The sequence below is a fragment of the Babylonia areolata genome, chromosome 9 (assembly GCF_041734735.1).
Source record: "Babylonia areolata isolate BAREFJ2019XMU chromosome 9, ASM4173473v1, whole genome shotgun sequence".
NCBI lineage: Eukaryota > Metazoa > Mollusca > Gastropoda > Neogastropoda > Buccinidae > Babylonia > Babylonia areolata.
Genome location: NC_134884.1, coordinates 41,672,603 through 41,693,071, shown reverse-complemented (window position 1 = coordinate 41,693,071; position 20,469 = coordinate 41,672,603). Strand labels below are relative to the sequence as shown.

Sequence of the window (20,469 nt, the reverse complement as noted above, 5' to 3'; positions counted from 1 at the left end):
GTTTGCAGAATACTTCACTCTGGTTTCAGTCTTGTTCCTGTTAGGCTGGTCAGTACCAGTCCAGTGTTGAATTCATTTAGATCATATAGTACTAGCATGGGAGTTGCATAGAGTTGGAGAATTCATTTGGATCATCAAGAGTGCATGGGAGTAGGAGGGTGGATGTGAAGTTGTGACAGTGAATTATTTTTATTATTTTATTTCATTTTTTTATAATAATAATAATAATGATCGTATTTATATAGCACTGAATCTTGTGCAGAGACAAATCTAAGCGCTTTCACACCAGTCATTCACATGCATGCATAACTCTAAAACTGAAGACAAGGAAGAGGTAGGGGAGGGAGGCTATCTTGTGAAGAGGTGGGTTTTAAGGCCAGACTTGAAAGAGATGAGTGAGGAGACCTGACGAAGTGAAAGAGGAAGTTCATTCCAATTACAAGGCCCAGAGACAGAGAAAGAATGGCGTCCAATAGTGGAGTTGGAATCTGGGTATGCGTAAACAGAATGGATCCGAAGCCAATCATAGAGAGCGAGATGGAGTGTAGAGGTGAAGGCAGCCACAAAGATAGGAAGGGGCAGATTTGTGAATACATTTGTTACATAGAGTGCTGATCTTATACTTTATTCTGTGTGACAGGGAGCCAGTGGAGATGTTGCAAAATAGGAGTTACGTGTTCAGATCTTTTCTTTCCGAGGACAAGTCAGACAGCAGAGTTTTGTATGCACTGAAGGGACTGAATGGATGAAGCAGGCAAACCAGACGATATGGAGTTAAGAAGTCAAGACGAGAGAGAATGAGAGAAATGACAAGTCAAGATGTTGCGTTGGTGGACAGATATTTCCGAATGGAACTGATGTGCCGCAGTTGACAGTAGCAGGATTGACATGTCTGACTGGTAAATTTTTGCATGGACAGTGTGTTGTCAAGGACAATGCCAAGGTTCCTGACTGAGCTGGAAAGAGGGATGGATGTACTGCCAAGTTCAATTTTGTCAGCTGTGATGGAAGAGTTTTTGTTTACTTCCTATGATCATTGCTTCGATTTTGTCTGCATTCACTTGTAACTTATTTAGAGTCATCCAGTTTTGAATGTCCAAGAAGCATTCAGATGTTTCTTGCAAGAGCGAGGACCATTTTTCAGGGGTATCACTTCTGAAGTGAGTGTCATCAGCATAGGAATGATGACTGACATTGTGGTGGTTGATAATTTCAGCGAGAGGTGCAGTGTACATTGTGAAGAGAACTGGGCCTAAAACAGATTCCTGTGGGACTCTGTGTTTGATTTTAACAGGTTCAGACTGGAAATTATCGACGATGACAGACTGGAATAGTTCAGTGAGATAAGATTTGAACCAGTTCAGAACAGTGCTGTTGATCCCAAATGTAAAACGAAGACAGAAAAGGAGGATTGAATGGTCTATCATGTCAAAGGTGGCTGACAAGTCGAAGAGTGAGAAGGAAAAGTTGAGTCAGATGCTAAGAATAGATTGTTCAGGATGTGAAGGAGAGTGGTTTTGGTGCTGTGGTCAGCATGATATGCAGACTGAAAAGGGTGAAGGAGATGGTTGAACCAAAGGTGGTTGTTGAGCTGCTTCAGGACAGATTTTTCAAGGAATTTGGACAGGAAAGGAACTGGTTGATAATTTTTCAAAATATTTGCATCAGGGTTGGGTTTCTTCAGAAGAGGCCAGACGATTGCAATTTTGAAAGAGGATGGAAACGTTCCAGTAAGAAGGGATGAGTTGACAATATTGGTGATTTTGGGGAGAAGCTGTGATGCACACTTTGAAAAGACAAAGGCAGGTATAGGATCAAGTTCACAGGATTTTATTGTCATTTCTTTCATGATTTCATTCACTTCTGTTTCAGTCAAGTGACTGAAGGAATGGAGAGGAGTGCCGTTGAATTGAGGATCAGAATAAGCAGGTTGTAAAGGCATCTGGTCCAAACTCGTACAAATATTTTGGACTTTGTCGAAAAAGGAAGAGAAGACATTGTGGAGTTCCGATAAAGTGTAGGCAGAAGGAAGAGGAGTCTTTTTTGCAGTACCAAGGAGATTTGACATGGAATAAAGCGATATGGTGGATGTGGCATCGAGAACTTTAGAAGAAGAAAAGTTTGTCTTCGCTGATGAGATCATATGTTTGACTTTGTTTTCAGATCTGATTGTGGACTATCAGTTTTGTTGCTATCACCTTTCCAACTGGCAACGTTTGCGTTTTGCAAGTCAATTGTCTTGTGTGTTCCATAGGGCAGAAGGCCTGTCAGGCAGCATGCGGGTAGTGGGGGGTGCATGTTCATCCAGCAGTTCAGAGAGAACAGTGTTTTATATTTAAAAAAAAACAAAAACCACACCCATGTTTTATGCATATATCTTGATTCTCAGTGTCACTGAAGACTACAGAATGCTAACGAGAACAGAGTGGATCTGAAGAAAATAACACTCCTTTTGAATTTTGAAATTCTAAGTTCTGAAATGTTTTCCTTGATATTTCAAATTCTGGAATTCACAGGATTCCCAGTCTGCAGTGTCATGTGTGTGAAGTTCCTGAGAATGTTTGCCATTCATATCACTTGAAAGAAATGCTTGCATGTTATTCATATATCGCTTAGTTTGTTTATCGCTTGCAAGAATCATGTACATGTCATTCATATCGCTTGTAGTTTATGGAATTTATGTTGCATGGCTTGTGCAGGTGAAAGATGAGGAAAAACACAAGGTGTACTCCACACATGTGGATGTGGTGATGTCATCAGACAGCGAAGATGCTAGTGCCTCATCGTTTACGCAGATTTCGGAGGGTGCTCTTCGACGAGACATGGATTTGCACGGTGTGCGGATTCATACGGCCAGCGTCAGCACAGTGAGTGACACGGATGAAACTGTGCGCAACATTGGCAGTACGAACATTCTGGGTGACAGCATGGGGGAGTGCACGCTGGCTGTGGTGGACGGGGTTGTCAAAGGTGGGTTGTCTGCCCTTTTTTCTGATGTTCGTCTACCCATGTTTTTGATGTCAGTCTGCCCATGTTTGCAAAGCTTTTCTGCCCAGGTTTCTGATGTTAGTCCATCTTTCTGAAGGTTGTCTTCCCAGGGTTCTCATGTAAATCCATCTTTCTGAAGGTTGTCTTCCCAGGGTTCTGATGTTAGTCTGCCAGTGTTTCTCATGTTTGTGTGCCAGTGTTTCTCATGTTTGTATGCCAATGTTTGTGTGCCAGTGCTTCTCATGTTTGTATGCCAATATTTGTGTGCCAGTGTTGTCTGCCAATGTTCAGTCTACCTGTTTCTCATGTGTGCCAGTGTTTCTGAAGGGTCTACTGATGGTTTCTGATATTTTGTTTGTCCATGTTTCTGAAGATTGTCTGCCAATGTTTCCAACGCTTATCTGTCAATGTTTCTGAGGGTTGCCAGTGTTAAGTTTATTTGCTTGTTTCTGATGTTTGTCTTCCCAGGTTTCTGATGTTACTCATTTCTGATGTTTTTCTGTCAGTGTTTCTGCAGTTTGTCTGGACTCTCGGTTTAGGTGTGCTGTAACATGATTTGATTGGGTTGGTGTGCTTTGGTAGAAGTTGTTTGACTATATTGTCTTAAAAATTTGTTTTTATACATGTATATATTTTTTTTATATATTAACAAAAAGAGTGGTATTACAGACCTGAGTGGAAACAGCAGCATGGGCTACATGGATGCTCCACACCATGTGGATGATTCTGTTCTGGCTCAGCAGCAGGTGAGTTTCATACCTGACAAGAAATGGGATGTTGGCGAGAGGCAGGTTCAGGGGTCATGAGTTAAGTGCTTTCGTTAACAGTATGGAGTATTATGTGGTGTTGGTTGGAGCTAAGTTTAGATCAAAACATTGGATGCCGCCAGTTAATCTTTTCATGCTTTGAAGTCGTTCATCTGAACATGTATTTTGAGAAAGAAAAGAAAAACCTACATGTCAGTTTTCACTACGCATACTCTACCATGACCCACTAGTGCAGACTCCAGCAGTGAGTCCGATTCCTGTCCTTTGCAAACTACTATCCGCCTATGCGGAGAAAATGAAAGTAGCTACGGCCAGTAACCTCCTGGAAGTAGGTAACCTCCCCTCTGTATCCCTGTCTGGCTTCCTCTTTTTCCAGCAGCCATCTTGACTCCTGGTCCTGTGCTCCTCATATGTATTTCTGTCTATTGATTCTTTGACGCATGTTTTGTATCTGACGAAGACTTGTATCAGGTCACAAACTCACTTAGCTCATTTCGCCAATCGATCTAAAATTATGGCGCATGGTTGGGAGGGGTATTCTTTTCAACTTTTCTTCTTTTCATTCTTTAAGTATGGATTGTGAGAAAGAACAAAAATTTGCAAATAATCTTGTGCTTTTTAACGGGAACTACTTTACTAAGATGAGCTTAGAAAACATTCTGTGAATGCCATGGGTGTGATTGGACCTATTGTGGTGTCAGGACATTATCCTCCAGTCATTGTTGTCAGGACATTACCCCCTAGTCATTGCTGTGATGTCAGGACATTATCCCACAGTTGTTGCCGAGTTGTCAGGTCATTATCCCTTAGTTGTTGCTGTGTTAGGATATTATCTCTTAGTTGTTGCTGTGTTGTCAGGACATTATTCCTCAGTCGTTGTGTTGTCAGGACATCATACCAGTTGTGTTGCCAGGCCATTATTCCCAAGTTGTGTTGTCAGCACATTATACCACAGTCGCTGTGTTGCCAGGCCATTATTCCCCAAGTCTTTGTGTTCTCAGGACATTATACCACAGTCGTTGCTGGAGAACTACCTGGGCATGGTGGAGCCATCGCGTGCCCAGACTGTGGACACAGAGATCACCCGCCACTGTGCCTACAACCTGCCAGCTGTGGCCTACACCCTGGGCCGGCAGAACTGGCACTGCATCAAGCACCTGTACGAAACCCTATCCCAGGCCATGCAGGTGAGACTATCATGACAGATTGGATGCTTTTTGGACTGAAAATCCTCTCTCTCTCTCTCTCTCTCTCTGTCTTGAGACATGATAGATTGGATGCTTTTGTGGAAAGTTCATTCTTTCTCATTCTGTCCTAAGCTTTTTTTGTTTTGTTTTTTCAACTGTTGGACTGCAGTCATCAGTGAATGTGCCACTGCTGCAGGGGCCTGGCTGTGTGTGTGGTGTATGTGTTTTGTGTATATGGGCTGCAACTCTCACATGTACAAGTCAGCTTTTACGTGGATGACAGTTTTTAACCCAGCCATGTTGTGTTCAATTTGCTTTTTGTGGGGTGTGCTTGCTGGGTTTGTTTTTGTTTCTATAATCCATGGGACCCATAATTAGGAATTCTGCATGGATATACACATGAAAGAGGTTCAGGCACTCACAGGTCTGCATAAATGCTGACCTGGGAGACTGGATATATCCATTCCCTAAACCCATCAAGAGTCTTGACTGGGATGGAACCCAGAACCCTGAGATGAATGTTCAGTTGTTTAACGTTATTAACATTGTTACTGTAATATTGGAGTACAATTTACCACTCTGCTTTAACATGTTTTTAACTACACATACTTTACCATGACCCACTAGTGCAGACTCCGGCAGGGAGTCCGATTCCTGTCCTGTGCAAACTACTATCCGCCTATGCGGAGAAAACGAAAGTAGCTATGGTCGATAACCTTCTGGAAGTAGGTTACCTCCCCTTTGTATCCCTGACTAGCTTCCTCTTTTTCCAGTAACCATCTTGACTCCTGATCCTGTGCCCTTCATACGGCTAAGTTTTTTTTCGTATTTCTCTGACTGCTTTAACGTGTTATTGATAACAGATCATTGTTACTGCAAACATTGAGTAATAAAATTACCATTCTTTACATCCATTTAATCACACATACTTAACCGTGACCCACTAGTGCAGACTCCGGCAGGGGTCTGACATTCCTGTCCTGCGCAAACTACTATCCGCATATGTGGAGAAAATGAAAGTAGCTACGGCCGATAACCTCCCAGAAGTAGGTAACCTCCCCTTTGCCACCCCTGACTAGCGCCCTCTTTTTCCGGCAGCCATTCCATTTTCACACACTGCTGCTTTATACCCATAATTATTAAAGGGCTGACAGATGTAAGCTGAAAGTACATTGGTTTTGAGTCTTAAGAACAGGATAGGTAATACCCTGGTTAGGTTTTTAAGCAAATAGGATTGCACAAAGTTAAATACATAATTTGATCAAACCAGAATCCAATTGTATTATTTAAATTTCTACCAAAGTGCAGAAAAGTAATGTACCACATTGAATAGGAAGGTATCAGTGTGGAAAGATTTGCTCCTTGTTACTTGTGATTTTGCCCAGTGGAAAGTACGACGGACGCTGGCTTTCTCCATCCATGAAATGGCGCTGATTGAGGGAGAGGAGATAACGCATCGTGACCTCCTGCCAGTCTTCGACGGCTTTATCAAAGACCTGGATGAAGTTCGGATCGGAGTCTTGAAACATCTAGCAGATTTTCTTAGGGTAAGACCTTGATTGACCTATTTTGTTGTTTTATTTGTTTTTGATATAGTGTAAGTTAATTTATTTTAAAGAAATTTATGCGTATATTTCCACACTATTTTGTTTTTCTACATTGAAACTTAATGATCTATAATAGTAACACAGTATTGTGAAATAGTTTTTTTTATTTGTTTTTTAGTATTTTTTCCTCCAGTTTTTGGAGGTTATGGATAAGAGGGGTTGTTCAACACAGTGTTGGGATTTAATTCTCTAATTTTGATCCAACTACCTCTGGATGCCAGGCTGTGATCACCCATGATAAGATGTGTTGTGGACGATAGTGTTGGAGTGACTGATTGTTCCTCTGTCTTGGAATCTGTCATGTCCTGTTGTGGTACATTTATATGATCATATACAAACCTATATGTCTCATTTTCTCTATATATATCTCTTATGTTTTCACGGATGTACTAACAGTTGCTTCGCCCGGGAGTGAGACAGCAGTACCTTGGCAAACTGAGCGACTTCATGAAGACTGACAATCACCGCAACTGGCGATTCAGGAAGGAACTGGCAGAGTAAGTACCATTCTCTTGTTTGGATTAGATTGCATCTATTCTGTACCATGTCAAACTGCCGCTGTTGCTGCCAATGCATTGCCATTGTAAGATGTTTGTTTAGACAATTTGCACAAAGTCCCTGCCCTAAAGCACAAAGTAGTTATTGGTCCATTTTGAGTCTGTTTTTCTACAAACTGGAAGTATAAATGGTGTAAACTACTATCCACTTATGCGGAGAAAACGAAAGTAGCTACGGCTGATAACCTCCTGGAAGTAGGTAACCTCCCCTTTGCCCCCCTGACTGGCACCCTCTTTTTCCCGGCAGCCATCTTGACTCCTGTTCCTGAGCTTCATACGGCTAAGTTTTTTTGTATTTTCTTTCTGTCTGTTGATTCTCTGGCGTTCTTGTTTTTTTGTCAAATTATGTCTTCAACCAGGTCACATAATTATATAGCTCAATTTGGTGATCGGGCTAAAAATAATTCACTCTCATTGTCAGCAAACCTCGGTCGGTCAGTATCTAGGTCACTGAGTTCAATCGATTTTTACAAGATTCTCATGCAAAAATCATTAAAACGGTTCAAAGTCATCTTCAGAATCATCATTCAGATTACACAGAAGCTCTCGGCAATCATTGAACTCGTCTTGCAACTTTAAAAATTCGCAGCTTTGTCAAAATTCAAGCAAATAGGACTCTGAAAAGTGCAAAATGCACGGCAGGAAGTGCCGAAAAAGTGCAGTGAATCTCGCGAGAGTCTTGTTTATGTAAACAACAATGGCTGCACCCCTAGTAAGCATGTATTTAGCCGGCAGTACCGGTCAGGTTCGGGTGTTACACTGCAAGCCGCTATTGGGTGGGTTCGGTGTATAATGGTTAAGGCATTCAACTGAATATGCACCTCCAGGTGTCCACAGAGAGCAACAGGCTTTACCAGATGACTGTTTGGTGTTGCAGGCAACTGACCCTGCTGTGTGAACTGTTTGATGCACATTCCATCATACATCACATATGTCCACTGGCTGTGGCTCTGGCTATGGACAAGGTGTCTGAAGTCAGAACGGAATCCTATGTCTTGGTGAGTTTTTATGTATATTTTTTATTCTTCTACAATTTAGCTGGTGTGTGAGTGGAAATAATTTTGTATTCCACAGATTCCTGAATGGTCATTTTACCATTGTTCTGGTATTAAGACATACGCTTCAGTGAAGTTGCCCTTCAGTCTTGGCCAGAAACTATCAGTATAAGTCAGTCCCACCCATGTGTTTGCTTTGATGTAAGTTTGTTCTTTGTTCGCATAAATGCCATGTTGGCTCTTTTTTTTGTCTGACACTTTCTTAGAATTACATATGATGGTGGGCACGGTGATTGCATATTTGGTAATGCATAGGTTATGAAAATAAAAGAACTGAAATAACAAATACCTAGATGTAATCTCTATATGTATGAGTGGTTTTGAAGCAAGCTTAGTTGGTGGGAGAGGTACATAAAGCACTATGTCCGATGATGAGACACTGTCATGCACCACTCTGACTCCTTCACTGAGGAGAGACAGACATCACCACTTTATGTTTCTGAGGACAGTCAAGTTGTGTACATTTTGACTGGAAAGTGTTGTGGTTTGCTTCACTTGGTTCTGTGCGCTGTCTGAAGAGCGTAGGGCCATAACGAAACATCCCCATTGGATTGTTCTGGACTGTCCTCTCCATTTGGGTTGATGTCCATCCAGCTGACTTCCATTGTGTTCTGCACCACCTCCTCGTCTGCTTTGATCAGTCAACATTTTTGTTTCCATTGAAGGGTTTGCCTTGGAGGATTACCAAGGGCATGGGAGTCCAGTCCATTTCCTTAGACTCTTTGCCAACAGGATTCTGATTGGTTCTTCTTAGCTTGGCATATCATGTTTCTAGCCATGTAATGTTCACGGTGTGTAAAAGTTTGGAGTTTGTCAGAATTTGAACGTGTCTTGAAATCTAAGGCACTTATTTTTATTTATTTATTTATTTTTTTTATATGACAACTGGGATCACAGTGATAATGTTTCAGACGGAAAGAACCAAAAGCAGCACACACGCACACGCACGCACGCACAAAAGAGTTACACATACTATACCTTGACCCACAGGTGCAGCAGACTAGCATGGGTATGATTCCAGTTTATTATGTATGTAAGAATATACAGTGGGAGGTGTGTAAAGTACCATGTCCAGTGATGAAACACTGTCATGCACCACTCTGACTCCTCCAATGAAGAGAGACAGACATCACCACTTTGTTTCTGAGGACAGCCGAATTGTATACATTTGGATGGAAAAGGAAAAGAAGTCTTTAACATTTGCAACCCTTGCTTGACTTCTATGTAAATGTATTTGTTTTAGTCTGCATATGCATGTAAACTTACACACTGGCATTTTCTCGGTAAGCAAAACTGGAAGAGAAACCAAGTCAGGTGGTGTGGTAGATGTTGATAACAATAATATCCATCCTGGATGTCTAGCTACTGCCATCATGGAGACATGAGTAAATGTCACAAATCTTAGTGAAAGTTGCAGCAGAAGCTTTTATTGTTTGAAAACATCGTTTGACAGTTGGCCATAAATAATGCACTGTGTGAAGTTAAATCAGTTCAGTTTCTAATGAATTGTATCAAAACAGAAACTGGCCCCAGTGACCTTATTCTATCATTTTGTCAAATGCAGTATCTAAAATCTGAGCATTGATTCTAACAGGTGAAAAATTAAAGGGGAGTCATAATTGTAAATGTTGGTGTGTCCAAATTCTTGAGCCAGTTCCAAAAATAGAAAGTAATGTGGATGTGTCAGAATTCCTGTGCCAGTGACATAAATAGAAAGTCATGACTGTTGTATGTTGGTTTTATGCTGTTTTTAGTATGGTCACCTTGATACATGCTTACAAGTGATGAAGATACACAAACACGTGTGCGTATGCACGCACGCACTTGTTCACTCGCTCACTCCCCTGTTTGTGTCTGTGTTCAGATGAGTGCTGTACTGAGGAGGGTGAATGATGACAATGAAGACAAGCTGCTGCAGATGATCTGCTGTGACCTGATTGACCAGTTTGCCCTGAGCGCCAAGTGGTCAGGCCGACAGATGTGAGTGTGGCAACACAGGGAAGGCAGAAGTGTGTTAGGGGTGGGAAGGCAGGGGTAGTTACCCGTAGTGCATGAAAACAGGGCTAATGACCATGAAGTTTAGTGTGGGCTTACTTATTTAATTCATCATTTTTAACGTACAGTTCAGCTGCACTGTTCAGTTACTTTCTGATGGTCACTTTGATTTCATCACTCCAGTGTTTGAAAGCGGTGATAGCAGAATGAAGTCCTTAACATTGTTCGGAAGTGGGTATCTCTAGCACAAGTCTAACTTAGCTGTTGAAAGTAATTTTGTCAGTTTACCTTCCTAACAATGAAACGCAAGTTGTAAAAACTGGCTATTTGTGTTGCCATCAAACATCATTCTGTTTGAAAATTTGCATGCATTTATTTAAGTGATGTGTTTCCCATTGAATTGATTGGTTGATTTCTGACTGAAACCTTTTCATCCCAGTTTTGGGCCTATGTGGTGGGTTGGGCTACAAGCAACACTGATGACGATTGATGGTTGTCAGTGAACAGTGTGGTGCATACAGAGCAGAATGGTAGAAGTTGAAGTTAGTGACCTTGTCAGATGAGTGGATGAACTGAAGTCCCATGTGTAGCATGCTTTTCATGCACGTAAAAGAACTCAAGATTTGTCCCTGGTATAATGTCACTGCAAATGTGCACGTGTGTGACTGAAGCCTGGCTGTTGTGGAAATGGTTCCACGTTTGTAAAGGCCTCAGATTTTAAGCGTTATTAATTAAACGTACTTGACCGTGACCCATTAGTGCAGACTCCGGCAGGGGTCTTATTTATCAGTTATCCATATCAGGCAGAAAAGAGTGATTGCTGTGTTTCAGATTCTGTCAGCTGTGTCACGGGGTGCTGAGGGAGAACGCTTTACCACCCCCAGTGTTCGCAGAGCTCCTTCTGCCCAGTGTGCTGGCTCTGGGGCGTGACAGCATTCCTAACGTCCGCCTGGCTGTGGCTAGGGTCTTGGCACAGTGCATCATACCGTTTGGTCAGTTTGGCTTTATTTTGTTGTTGTTTTTCTCCCATAGTAGTGTTTTTCTCCCTTTTTTAATGTTATTTGATATTCGAAAAACATTGGTGTAAATCGTGAAGGGTGGTGGTATTGTATTGCTCAACACTGTATTGCTGTCTGGTATTGTATCCTTACAGCTTTAGCCTTGCTCACCTGTCCTTGTTAGTTGACATTAGGGACATTGTTGGGGACATGAAGCTGGTGGTTATCCATATGGATACACTCTTTTCAAGGGAATGGAATTTTACAGGAGATTGAGTCTGATATAAATCAACGCAATTCAAGGATGCAAAGGGGAGGTAACCTACTTCGGGAGGTTATTGTTTTCTCTGCATAGGTGGGTAGTAGTTTGCACAGGACAGGAATCAGACTCCTGCCAGAGTCTGCATTAGTGGGTCACGGTAAATATGTTACATAAGCGTAATTTTTAGAAGAAAATTTTCTTTGTGCCTGACCCTAAATTTAGAAGAAAAACTTATTGAAGTCCCTCACTGCATGGGGTAGTTCTTGGACAGCATTCGCTCTTATGTATGATTTCCACAGTATCCTTTATGTCAGTGAATGACATGTAAGAGAGATTTTTAATCTAATGCGTTGAAGGAGATGTGCCATGACTTTGTGATTCCTTTGCATTCATCTGGGTTATAAGCAACAAAACTGGATAGGATTTGTTCTTCTGTAGGTTGAAGTCTGGTGTGTTGTCCTTGGGAGTAATCTGGGGTATTAGCAACATGGTTTGATAGAATTTGATTTTCAGTGGTGCTTTTTTGGACAGACTACTTCACATCTTCCCAAAACCCGTGTCATGAGGAGCTGGTCAGTGTGCTGCAGGCCCTGCAGACAGACAAGGACCGTGATGTGCGTTTCTTCTCCAGTCAGCAGCCAGACACAGATATCTGCACCGGCATCCCTCACGCTTACGACACAGTCAGTAGCCACTTTCTCTTCCTCCTGCTTTTTTTGCAGGCTACTTCTCCCACCTTCACTTATATCTGCCAGTGGACTGAAATGAGTGACCAATTTTACCTCACCAGATAGGCTGCAAAATTCAGTTTTAATTGATTGTATATGCTGGGTATGTTTGTGTTTCCATAACCCACCAAATACTGACCTGAATTATGGGATCATGATCATGCATATTTGATCTTCCCCATGTGTTTCCACATGGAGTTCAAGCAGTAGTAGGTCTGTACATCAGTGGACCCTGGGAGTTGGAAAAATCTCTCCACCCTTAATGTTTCAGATGCTACAACTGGGATTCAAACCCATGACTCCTCAGCTGTTGTGCTGGTCACAGTACCTGAATAGATTGATTTGGGAGTTTAAAAAAGGGGAGGTTACCTACTTCTGGGAGGTTATCAGCCCAAGCTACTTCCGTTTTCCATGCATAGGCAGGTATTAGTTTGCACAGGACAGGAATGTCAGACTCCTGCTAGAGTCTGCACTAGTGGGTCATGTTAAGTATGTTATTTAAACGTAATTTTAGGAAGAAAATTTCCTTTCTAACTGCTTCTTGGTTGTTGAGAACTGTTACAGCATCGATATGTTGGAAGAATGTGATGGTTTTTCAGTGACTGTTTTTTTTTGTTTTTTTGTTGTTTTATGAGGAAAGTACTTATGACTTGTCCATTCTCCCTAATTGTGTGGTGCACATCTGTGAGCATATTGAGTATTACAGAAAGAATCTGTATCAAGTGGTTAATACTTTGTCAAAGACAACCAAATACCTTGTACCTTATCTATTTAGATGGTGTGTGGTAATACAATACATACAGTTCCTTGTCTGTGTTGACTTTCACAAGTTGATACGTGATTGTTACAGATCATTTTCTGTTTCTTTCCAGCAGGTGCCTGTATAGCTGAGCAGTACAGCATTGCTGGACAGATGTTCGATTGCAAAGTAAACAAATCCACAAGACCTGTGCGATAATGCGGCAGTTTTTACATCTGTTGGCTGTGTCGTGTGTGTGTGAAAGTTACTGGTCATTCACATGTGATATGAGAGAGACATATATGCTTTGTTATGGAAACGTCCGTGTCCATTGTTTCATGGTGGATTTATTTTTCATAGATTTGTGCATTGACATTGTCAGTGTTTGACATTGTTGATGGTTTTCTATGAACTGAATGTTGCTGTGCGGCTTTCTAAATTCAGTCATTGTAGTTGGTACAAATAAGTGTAAGGTTCTGATAGAAAAAAAAGTAGAAATAAAGCAGGAAATGCACTATTTTATGTTGAGTTTTTTTATATCGAGAGAAATTCTTGCAGTGTTTGTAAAGTTGATGATTTGGTTATGTTTTCAGGAAAAGGGAAACAGGATTTAATAACATACACAGTTAAAGCAGGTTTTTTTACAACCGTTTTTTTCCCAGCAAACAGTTCAGTTTATGTTTCCTTTGTTGGTCAGTCCCTGTTTCATCATTTATTACCTTAGTTCAGCATATGTTCATTTACTTCGTGGAATGTTCTAGTGATGGATTTTGTTTCTAATTTTGGGGACTGTTAGTAACATGGGTTGAAAGCTTTGCCAGCTAAGAAAACCTGGTCTTTTCATCTTCTCCTCTGTGGTCCTTAACCATGAACTGGTCAGCCCTTCACTGATTGGAGTGAGGAAAATTACAAATATATATCATTCAACCTAAAATGTTGAATATTGCTTGATAATAACAACTGCTTTCAAGAGGGAATCTGTATTCTATGTTCTATGGAATAGACTAGTCTGTGTTTATGATGCATCACATTTTATCTAGGAACAGTTTAAGTTGGATGAAATATAATCAGCATATTGCATGATGTTTGCCATGTGTACAACTTTCACCTGTATGTGATAGAAGCACCCTGTTGGAGCACACGTCGCTTGTTGGCAGCGTGCAGCCCAGTGCATACAACTATGCAATGTTTTTTGAAGGGGATATCTGCCTTTCTGTTATCCACAAAACAATGAATTACTTTGCTTTGCATTTCTTCTGTGTACTGATGTCACTTGATATTTTACCTTTTTCTGTATTGCTGTCCGATTAAAGAGCTGCTGTGATGATACGCATGGTGTGCGTGCATGTGTCTTAGCTGCTGCCAGGTTGTGTGAGGCTTGAAGCTTTAATTTGCTAGTTGTTCAGGTGTTGAGGTAGTTCTTCACTGCATCACTGTTGAGTAGGATGAATACAGACAGGGTGGGGTGCATCCATCGAGAATTGGCAATATTACTGCTGTGCATACACAAATTTGGAGGGAGGGTGGGGTGGGGGGTTGCAGAATGCACTTTTGCTTCCATTCTGAATGTGTGCTAGCACCATTTGGAACAAGTGCTGAAATGCTATCCTGATAATGCATTGCATTATCACCCATGCACTCGTGTTTGTGGCTAAACCGTAATCGGATGGTGACAAATCACAGGGAAGGGGAGGAGTGACGGATGTAAAAACGATACCAGTTGCATTAGTGTATCTGATAAGTCAAAAGATCGGGAGGACAGCTGAAATTCTGATGTTCTGACCATCTTCACTTCCCCCTGTGCCATTTTTCTGCGACCCCCACATGTCCGTTGTGGTTCCCTGATACTTCTCTTGTCTTTTGTTTTTCTGTTTATTGTTCTGATGGCTTTTGTAGTTGAATATAAATTTCTGTTATGCGTGTCTAGGCCTTCTGTTTTTGTTTTTTCTGTCCGGCATATGTGTACACAAAAGGCATTTGTTCATGCTGTGTATTTCTCACAAAACCTACATGCAGTCACACACACAAAATAGCTTCTTTTTTCTTATTGTATGTATTGGGGGAAAAAAACAACCTGTAAACACTTCTTGACATACTTGACAGTCATTCACAAATACATTTAGATAAAGTAAGTAATTTTGTCACAATTGTATTCAGACTGAAGAAGAAATGAACCTGCTGTCGTCAGGTAACTGGAGTTGCTGACCCTGTTAATGGAGAGCTGGGTTGGCAAAGGTGGTGACCATCAATATCCATAACAGCTAGCTGGTCTTTAGGCCTCTTGCTGCCTGCAGTTGCCTGCTGCATGGAAGATATTTCCTGTGTGTAGTTTGTCAACTGGTTCATGAGCTGTGTTAGAGCTTAGGGTTGAGTGTCCTGTCTTGGCTGAATAATGTACTGTGAGGTGTCAGTTATACTGTTCCATGTCGGGATTAGTGATGCAAACTAGGCCTATGGACTTGTTCTGTTGGCCAAATTTCACAGCAAACATTGTACTAAGACACAACCAACACAGGATGAAGACGTTTCTCTGAACATTTGTCTGCTGGGCCAGTCAGCGCGTCTCCTTGCTTTCCCTTCAGTGCTGACAGATAATTCCTTTGGCCAATTCTGTCGGGTTGTTTCAAGTTTGTGGAACCCTTTCCAGGCTGGATAAGTTTTGTTGTGCCCCTTCTCCCCACATACATTCTGCAAGAGCCCACAGCTTTAGGAGCTTGTTCCAAAAGAAGCAAGGGGGACTGTAGTGCTGGACATTGAAAATTTCCTTTATGAAGTCAAGTTGATGCAGTGTGACAGCACTGCCTGCATCCCATCACGCATTGGCACCACTGAAAAACATCCTGCTGGATTAAAAACAAATGGCAAAATTTCCCAGTGATGCACTGATAAGTTACAACCAGCCAATTCCCTGAGCAGCCTAGGAAAAGGAAAATCTGGTATTTAATAAGTGCCCATTTTTTCCTGAAATTATGTTCTTTCCGATTCACAAAAATGTTCTGAATTCAGCAAAATTATTATTTTTCAGTTCATTAAAATTGTTCTGAACAGTGGGTATTGCTTGGTTTTTAATTTTGTTGGAAAAGAGTTCAGTATTTGAAAGGGTTTATTTCCTTGAGCTTTTTCTTAAGAAACGTAAGGGATTTGATTCTTGGAGCTTTTTGTGTAGTAAAGGGATTAAATTCTTTTGAGCTTTTCGTTTGCCGAATGCACTGGTTGGTTTATTGTGCGCACCGTTTGGGAGTTTGAAATTTTCATTTAATTACACATTGTACATCAACTCATGGAACACCTTGTCTCCTTTTGTTTTGTGATCTACTCAGTCCTCTTTCTTGGGTCAGCGTTTTGAAACCTGGGGTAATTCTCACAGTTTCAAAGTGCACCCATACGAAAATGTCAGTTGATCATAATTAGTTTGCCTGAAAAAGATGATTGTTCAGGTTTTCAAAACAAAGTAGGTGGGTTGTCATGTCAGTTGCGCATCAGTGCTCTCCAATTATCCAAAATCAGGTTAAATTTTTGTAATCCCCATATTCAATTAAGAATTGATTTAGCCACCCGTAATTTCATAACATGTATTCTCACCTGCGAATGTTGCATTTTAAACCACCTAACACCGTGCCCTCTTTGTAATTGTACTCATTCTTTCACACAAAATGAATATAATAGCACATTTATTGGGTAATTGATGTGTGGTGTGACATGCTGTCACCAGAGGGGCTGGCTGATCCCTTGCTGTGGTTGGACCAGTTGGTTCTGAAGCTGCTGCCGTCTTGCCCCACTTTTGTCTTCCTATCATTGTGGTGTGTCATGTTAATTCAGCTGAATTATTGCTGTGCTCGTTTATATTCGCTTAAAAAAATTAACCAGATTGGTTGCCCCACCCCATGTCCAAGTCCTGTTTTACTGTAGAAAGGTGATGAACCAAGGTGATGTGTAAAAATAATGTACAAAATTATTTATAGGGACCTGGTTTGCAGGCGTCGCTGGTTCGAGGCATCTGTGTACATAGCAGCACTTGAGTTCATCTCGGCAGGCCTCAGATCAACTGTGATACTCCCTTTGTTGTTGACTGTATATGCAATATACCACCAATGTTAGTCACAGTGTCTGGCTAGTTGATTTGCTGTGAGTTGCTCTGATCAGAACACAGCTGCTGGGTTGAAAGTTTTAGGGGGGGTGGGGGGGGGGGGGTGATCACCAGTGTTAGACATTGACAGTAAGTTGACCTGGTAATGCTGTCAACAAGTGGTGCAGTCAGTGGTGGGAATCAGTTCAGTTGAGAAGGTTGTCAGCTTGTGTGGGTAACAATTTACTAGCATGGTACATTTTTGTCCCGAGGTATATGCTAAAAAGAGTACAAGATTGGCAGTTAATGTACACATATTTCAGGGTCAGTTTATCAAGTGTCTGTTCCAGCTTGCACCTGATCAGATTTCAGGATGCCTGTATTTTTATTTCCTTTCTTTGGTGTATTTGTTTTGGACATAACTTTATCTTGATTAGAAAAAAAAAAAAAAAAAAATCAGCTTTGGACCGCAAAGATGATATATCCATTTGACCTTCGTTTCCATTTTTGTGTGTACCTCGTACATTTTGGAAATCTGGTAGACCTGTCACCAAGTCTTTAATGGGGCATTTTACACAGGGTCAATACCAGTGAGAACTCTGCTCAAGAAGGCAAAATTATCTGCAGAACAAAGTTGTCACCCCAACAGATGTGATAAAATTTGAATAAATGTATTGTTCTTGTGCAAAGTGCCTTTTCAGCTGTGGAAGTGCTGTGCTTTCTGGAAATCTTGATAACGGGTTTCAGTTTGTATTTGTGTGCATGGATCTTCCCCTTCCCTGTTCTTCAGGTGTTCACACTGTTGTCGTTTGAAGGATGTGATCATCAGTATTAATGTTATTCCATGATTTTGCTTGAAAAAAAAAAAGGGATAAATGATTTTCTTTTGAGGCCAAAACGGGGGCATTTAAGCAGAGCGATTTATTTATAACCACCTCTTCATCTTTCTCCCCACCACCACACAATGACAGAGCCAGTAAAGCAGGGGAAATCCTCAGGATGTTGACTGTTGGGGCATTTTTTGTTTTAGGGATAGAAAACAGAAATTGTAAGATGTGCCCTTGCAGTCAGCTGGGTCATTGCTGAAGCTTTCAAGAGCTTTTTTTTTTTTTTTTTCCCCCCACAGGAGAAAAATGTTATGATTCACAAGTTCAGTCCAGTATTCCTGTCCACACACAGGTATTGCATGAATGGATTTAGCTTATGCTTTTCCATATACTGAACATTTTTGGAACTGTCAAGTTTGGATTGCTTCTCACTTTTACTCATCAGTATAATGGGTATGACAAGGCTTTTTAATGAGTTAGAGTTGTTTATGTGAAGACCTGCCCAATGTTGTTTTATTTTATTCATTTAAAATATCAATGCTTTTTGTTAATGCAGTCTTAAGAATCTTGCAAAGATTGGTGAAACTGTCCTGTGTGGTTATTGGTTTGTTGAAAAGGTGAAGTATCTTTAATATAACCCTATATGCTTCTCATATTGCAACAATATGCTGATTTTCTTTTGGTCTTGGGCATTTAGTTGGGAACAATTATACGGGACCACACAGTGAGCCAAGCTGCTTTGTTTGTATTTGATCACACCTCTTGTACATCACCAGCAGGCTAGGGGCTGCATTGCATGATCATTTATTTGGTACTGTGTAAATAATGATTATGCTTTTGCTGGTGGAAGCCATTTGACATATTTAACACATGACGGGTAGTCATGCGCCAAACTGTTAGACATGACGGGTACTTTTTTTTTTTTTTTTGATAACAGTTAAAGAACCAATGATGTATGTGAAAGGATTTAAACATGAACTCGGAAATTCTGTTCACAGGTGGTAGAGCCTGGTTGTAAGGTTAATTTGTTGGGGAGTTTTTGTTGTTTGTTTTATTTTGGCTTTTTTTTAATGACTTTTTTCCTTCTTGGTGGTTGTGGATAGTAACTCTCAAATAAGTTCTGGGAACATACAGAACGCAGGCCCTAAAATGTCTTGGGGACCACCAATTTGTATTCCTCCTGTATGTGTTCTTCCCGTTTCTGAAATGATAAAATCCTTTCCCTACCTGTCATGTTTGCGGTAGGTAATGGGGGTATTGAAATTAAACCATTATGGTTCTGCTGTGTTTAGTTAGCTGCTGACAGTGACGAATGTCGGCATTTTAGGGCATTGTTTTCTTATTCCAGTTTTATAGTGTGACTTTAGGTTGGGAGGGAAGAAAAATTGCAGGAATTGTAGGTTTGCTTTATTTCCTATGTGGGTATTTTCCAGCATTTGATACAGGGCAGTGTGATGTTTTGCAGTCCAGTCCATGGACACCACCAGTTCACCGCCAAGATCTTTCCAACAAGAACAAAAAATGAAAATTTAACCAGGATATGGGTTATTCCAGTGACTTAACCTCACCTTCACCATTGGTTTCAAAGGTTCTGTAACATTAAGTGCAAACAGAAAAAAACCCACCCATTTCTGCAAGGTTTTCTGCCTTTGGATAGCATGGGGCAGAATTTTAGAAATGGTGTTTATGGTAGCTCCAATAGACAGCAGAGCAAATGCATTGTGATCAAATATGATGGCAAACATGCAGTCTCAGTCTGTATGGATCATGATGATGGTATCTACTTTGTGTTAATAAAATCACCAAAAGAAAAATTGGGTTTGTGTGATTCTGAGAAAGCCAAGGATGGAGGGGATATAGGGGGGGGGGTGTGACGGGCACAATAGCCGAATGGTTTGTCTGAGGGTTCCAATCTCAGTGACAGTGTCTGGTGGGTATAGGGTGGAGATTTTCCCAGGTCAACATATGTGCTGTGCTGACCTGCTTGTGCCTGAACCCAAAGTGTGTATACGCACACAGAAGATAAAATATGCTCATTAAAGATCCTGTAATCCCTGCCGACATTCAGTCGGCTATGAAAACAAGAACACCCAGCATGCACACCCCCTGAAAACGTATGGCTGCCTACAAGGCGTGGCAAATAAACAAAAGGGTTATACTCGTGAAGGAGTGTGGATGTATGCGTGCCTGAAATTTGAATGACGTAGGAAAAGAATGATGAGTGTCCAGTGGCAGCCATCAGTCTGCTGTACCCAGGTAGGCAGCCTGTTGTGCTAATGAACCCCCGTTTGTAAAGTGCTCAGACCTTGGTCTCTGATCAGGGATAGTGGAGTGATGGCCTTGAGGTAATGCATCCGTGTAGGAAGCAAGAGAATCGGCGTGCTGGTTTGATCACGGCTCGGCCACTGATATTTTCTCCCCCTCCACTAGACACTGAGTGGTGGTCTGGACGCTAGTCGTTCGGATGAGATGATAAACCGAGGTCCCGTGTGCGGCATGCACTTAGCGCAGGTAAAAGAACCCATGTAACAAAAGGGGTCTTCCTGGCAAAATTCAAAAAAAATATGGATGGCGCTGTAGTGTAACAACATGCTCTCCCTGGGGAGAGCAGCCTGAATTTCACACAGATAAATATGTGATAAAAAGAAATAAAAATACAAATATAAAAGTATCCATTTCAACAGTGTGGCATC

At 41.2% G+C, this 20,469-nt stretch overlaps 1 protein-coding gene across 2 annotated transcripts in view; it reads left to right on the top strand.

Moving 5' to 3' along the window:
- LOC143285456 (serine/threonine-protein phosphatase 4 regulatory subunit 1-like) overlaps nucleotides 1-19,590 on the top strand; it is a 53,507-nt gene extending 33,917 nt beyond the window's left edge. Inside the window, exons 12-21 of one of the 2 annotated variants that reach the window (XM_076592752.1) lie at nucleotides 2,700-2,970; nucleotides 3,658-3,734; nucleotides 4,757-4,942; nucleotides 6,328-6,489; nucleotides 6,946-7,046; nucleotides 7,984-8,104; nucleotides 10,026-10,141; nucleotides 10,988-11,148; nucleotides 11,948-12,099; nucleotides 13,020-19,590. In XM_076592752.1, the coding sequence (XP_076448867.1) occupies nucleotides 2,700-2,970; nucleotides 3,658-3,734; nucleotides 4,757-4,942; nucleotides 6,328-6,489; nucleotides 6,946-7,046; nucleotides 7,984-8,104; nucleotides 10,026-10,141; nucleotides 10,988-11,148; nucleotides 11,948-12,099; nucleotides 13,020-13,031 (1,359 nt within the window). In that variant the 3' untranslated portion in view covers nucleotides 13,032-19,590. Of the gene's footprint in view, nucleotides 1-2,699; nucleotides 2,971-3,657; nucleotides 3,735-4,756; nucleotides 4,943-6,327; nucleotides 6,490-6,945; nucleotides 7,047-7,983; nucleotides 8,105-10,025; nucleotides 10,142-10,987; nucleotides 11,149-11,947; nucleotides 12,100-13,016 lie in introns of both variants that reach the window. The other variant, XM_076592751.1, reaches the window with a different exon arrangement.
- The last annotated feature ends 879 nt before the right edge of the window (nucleotides 19,591-20,469 follow it).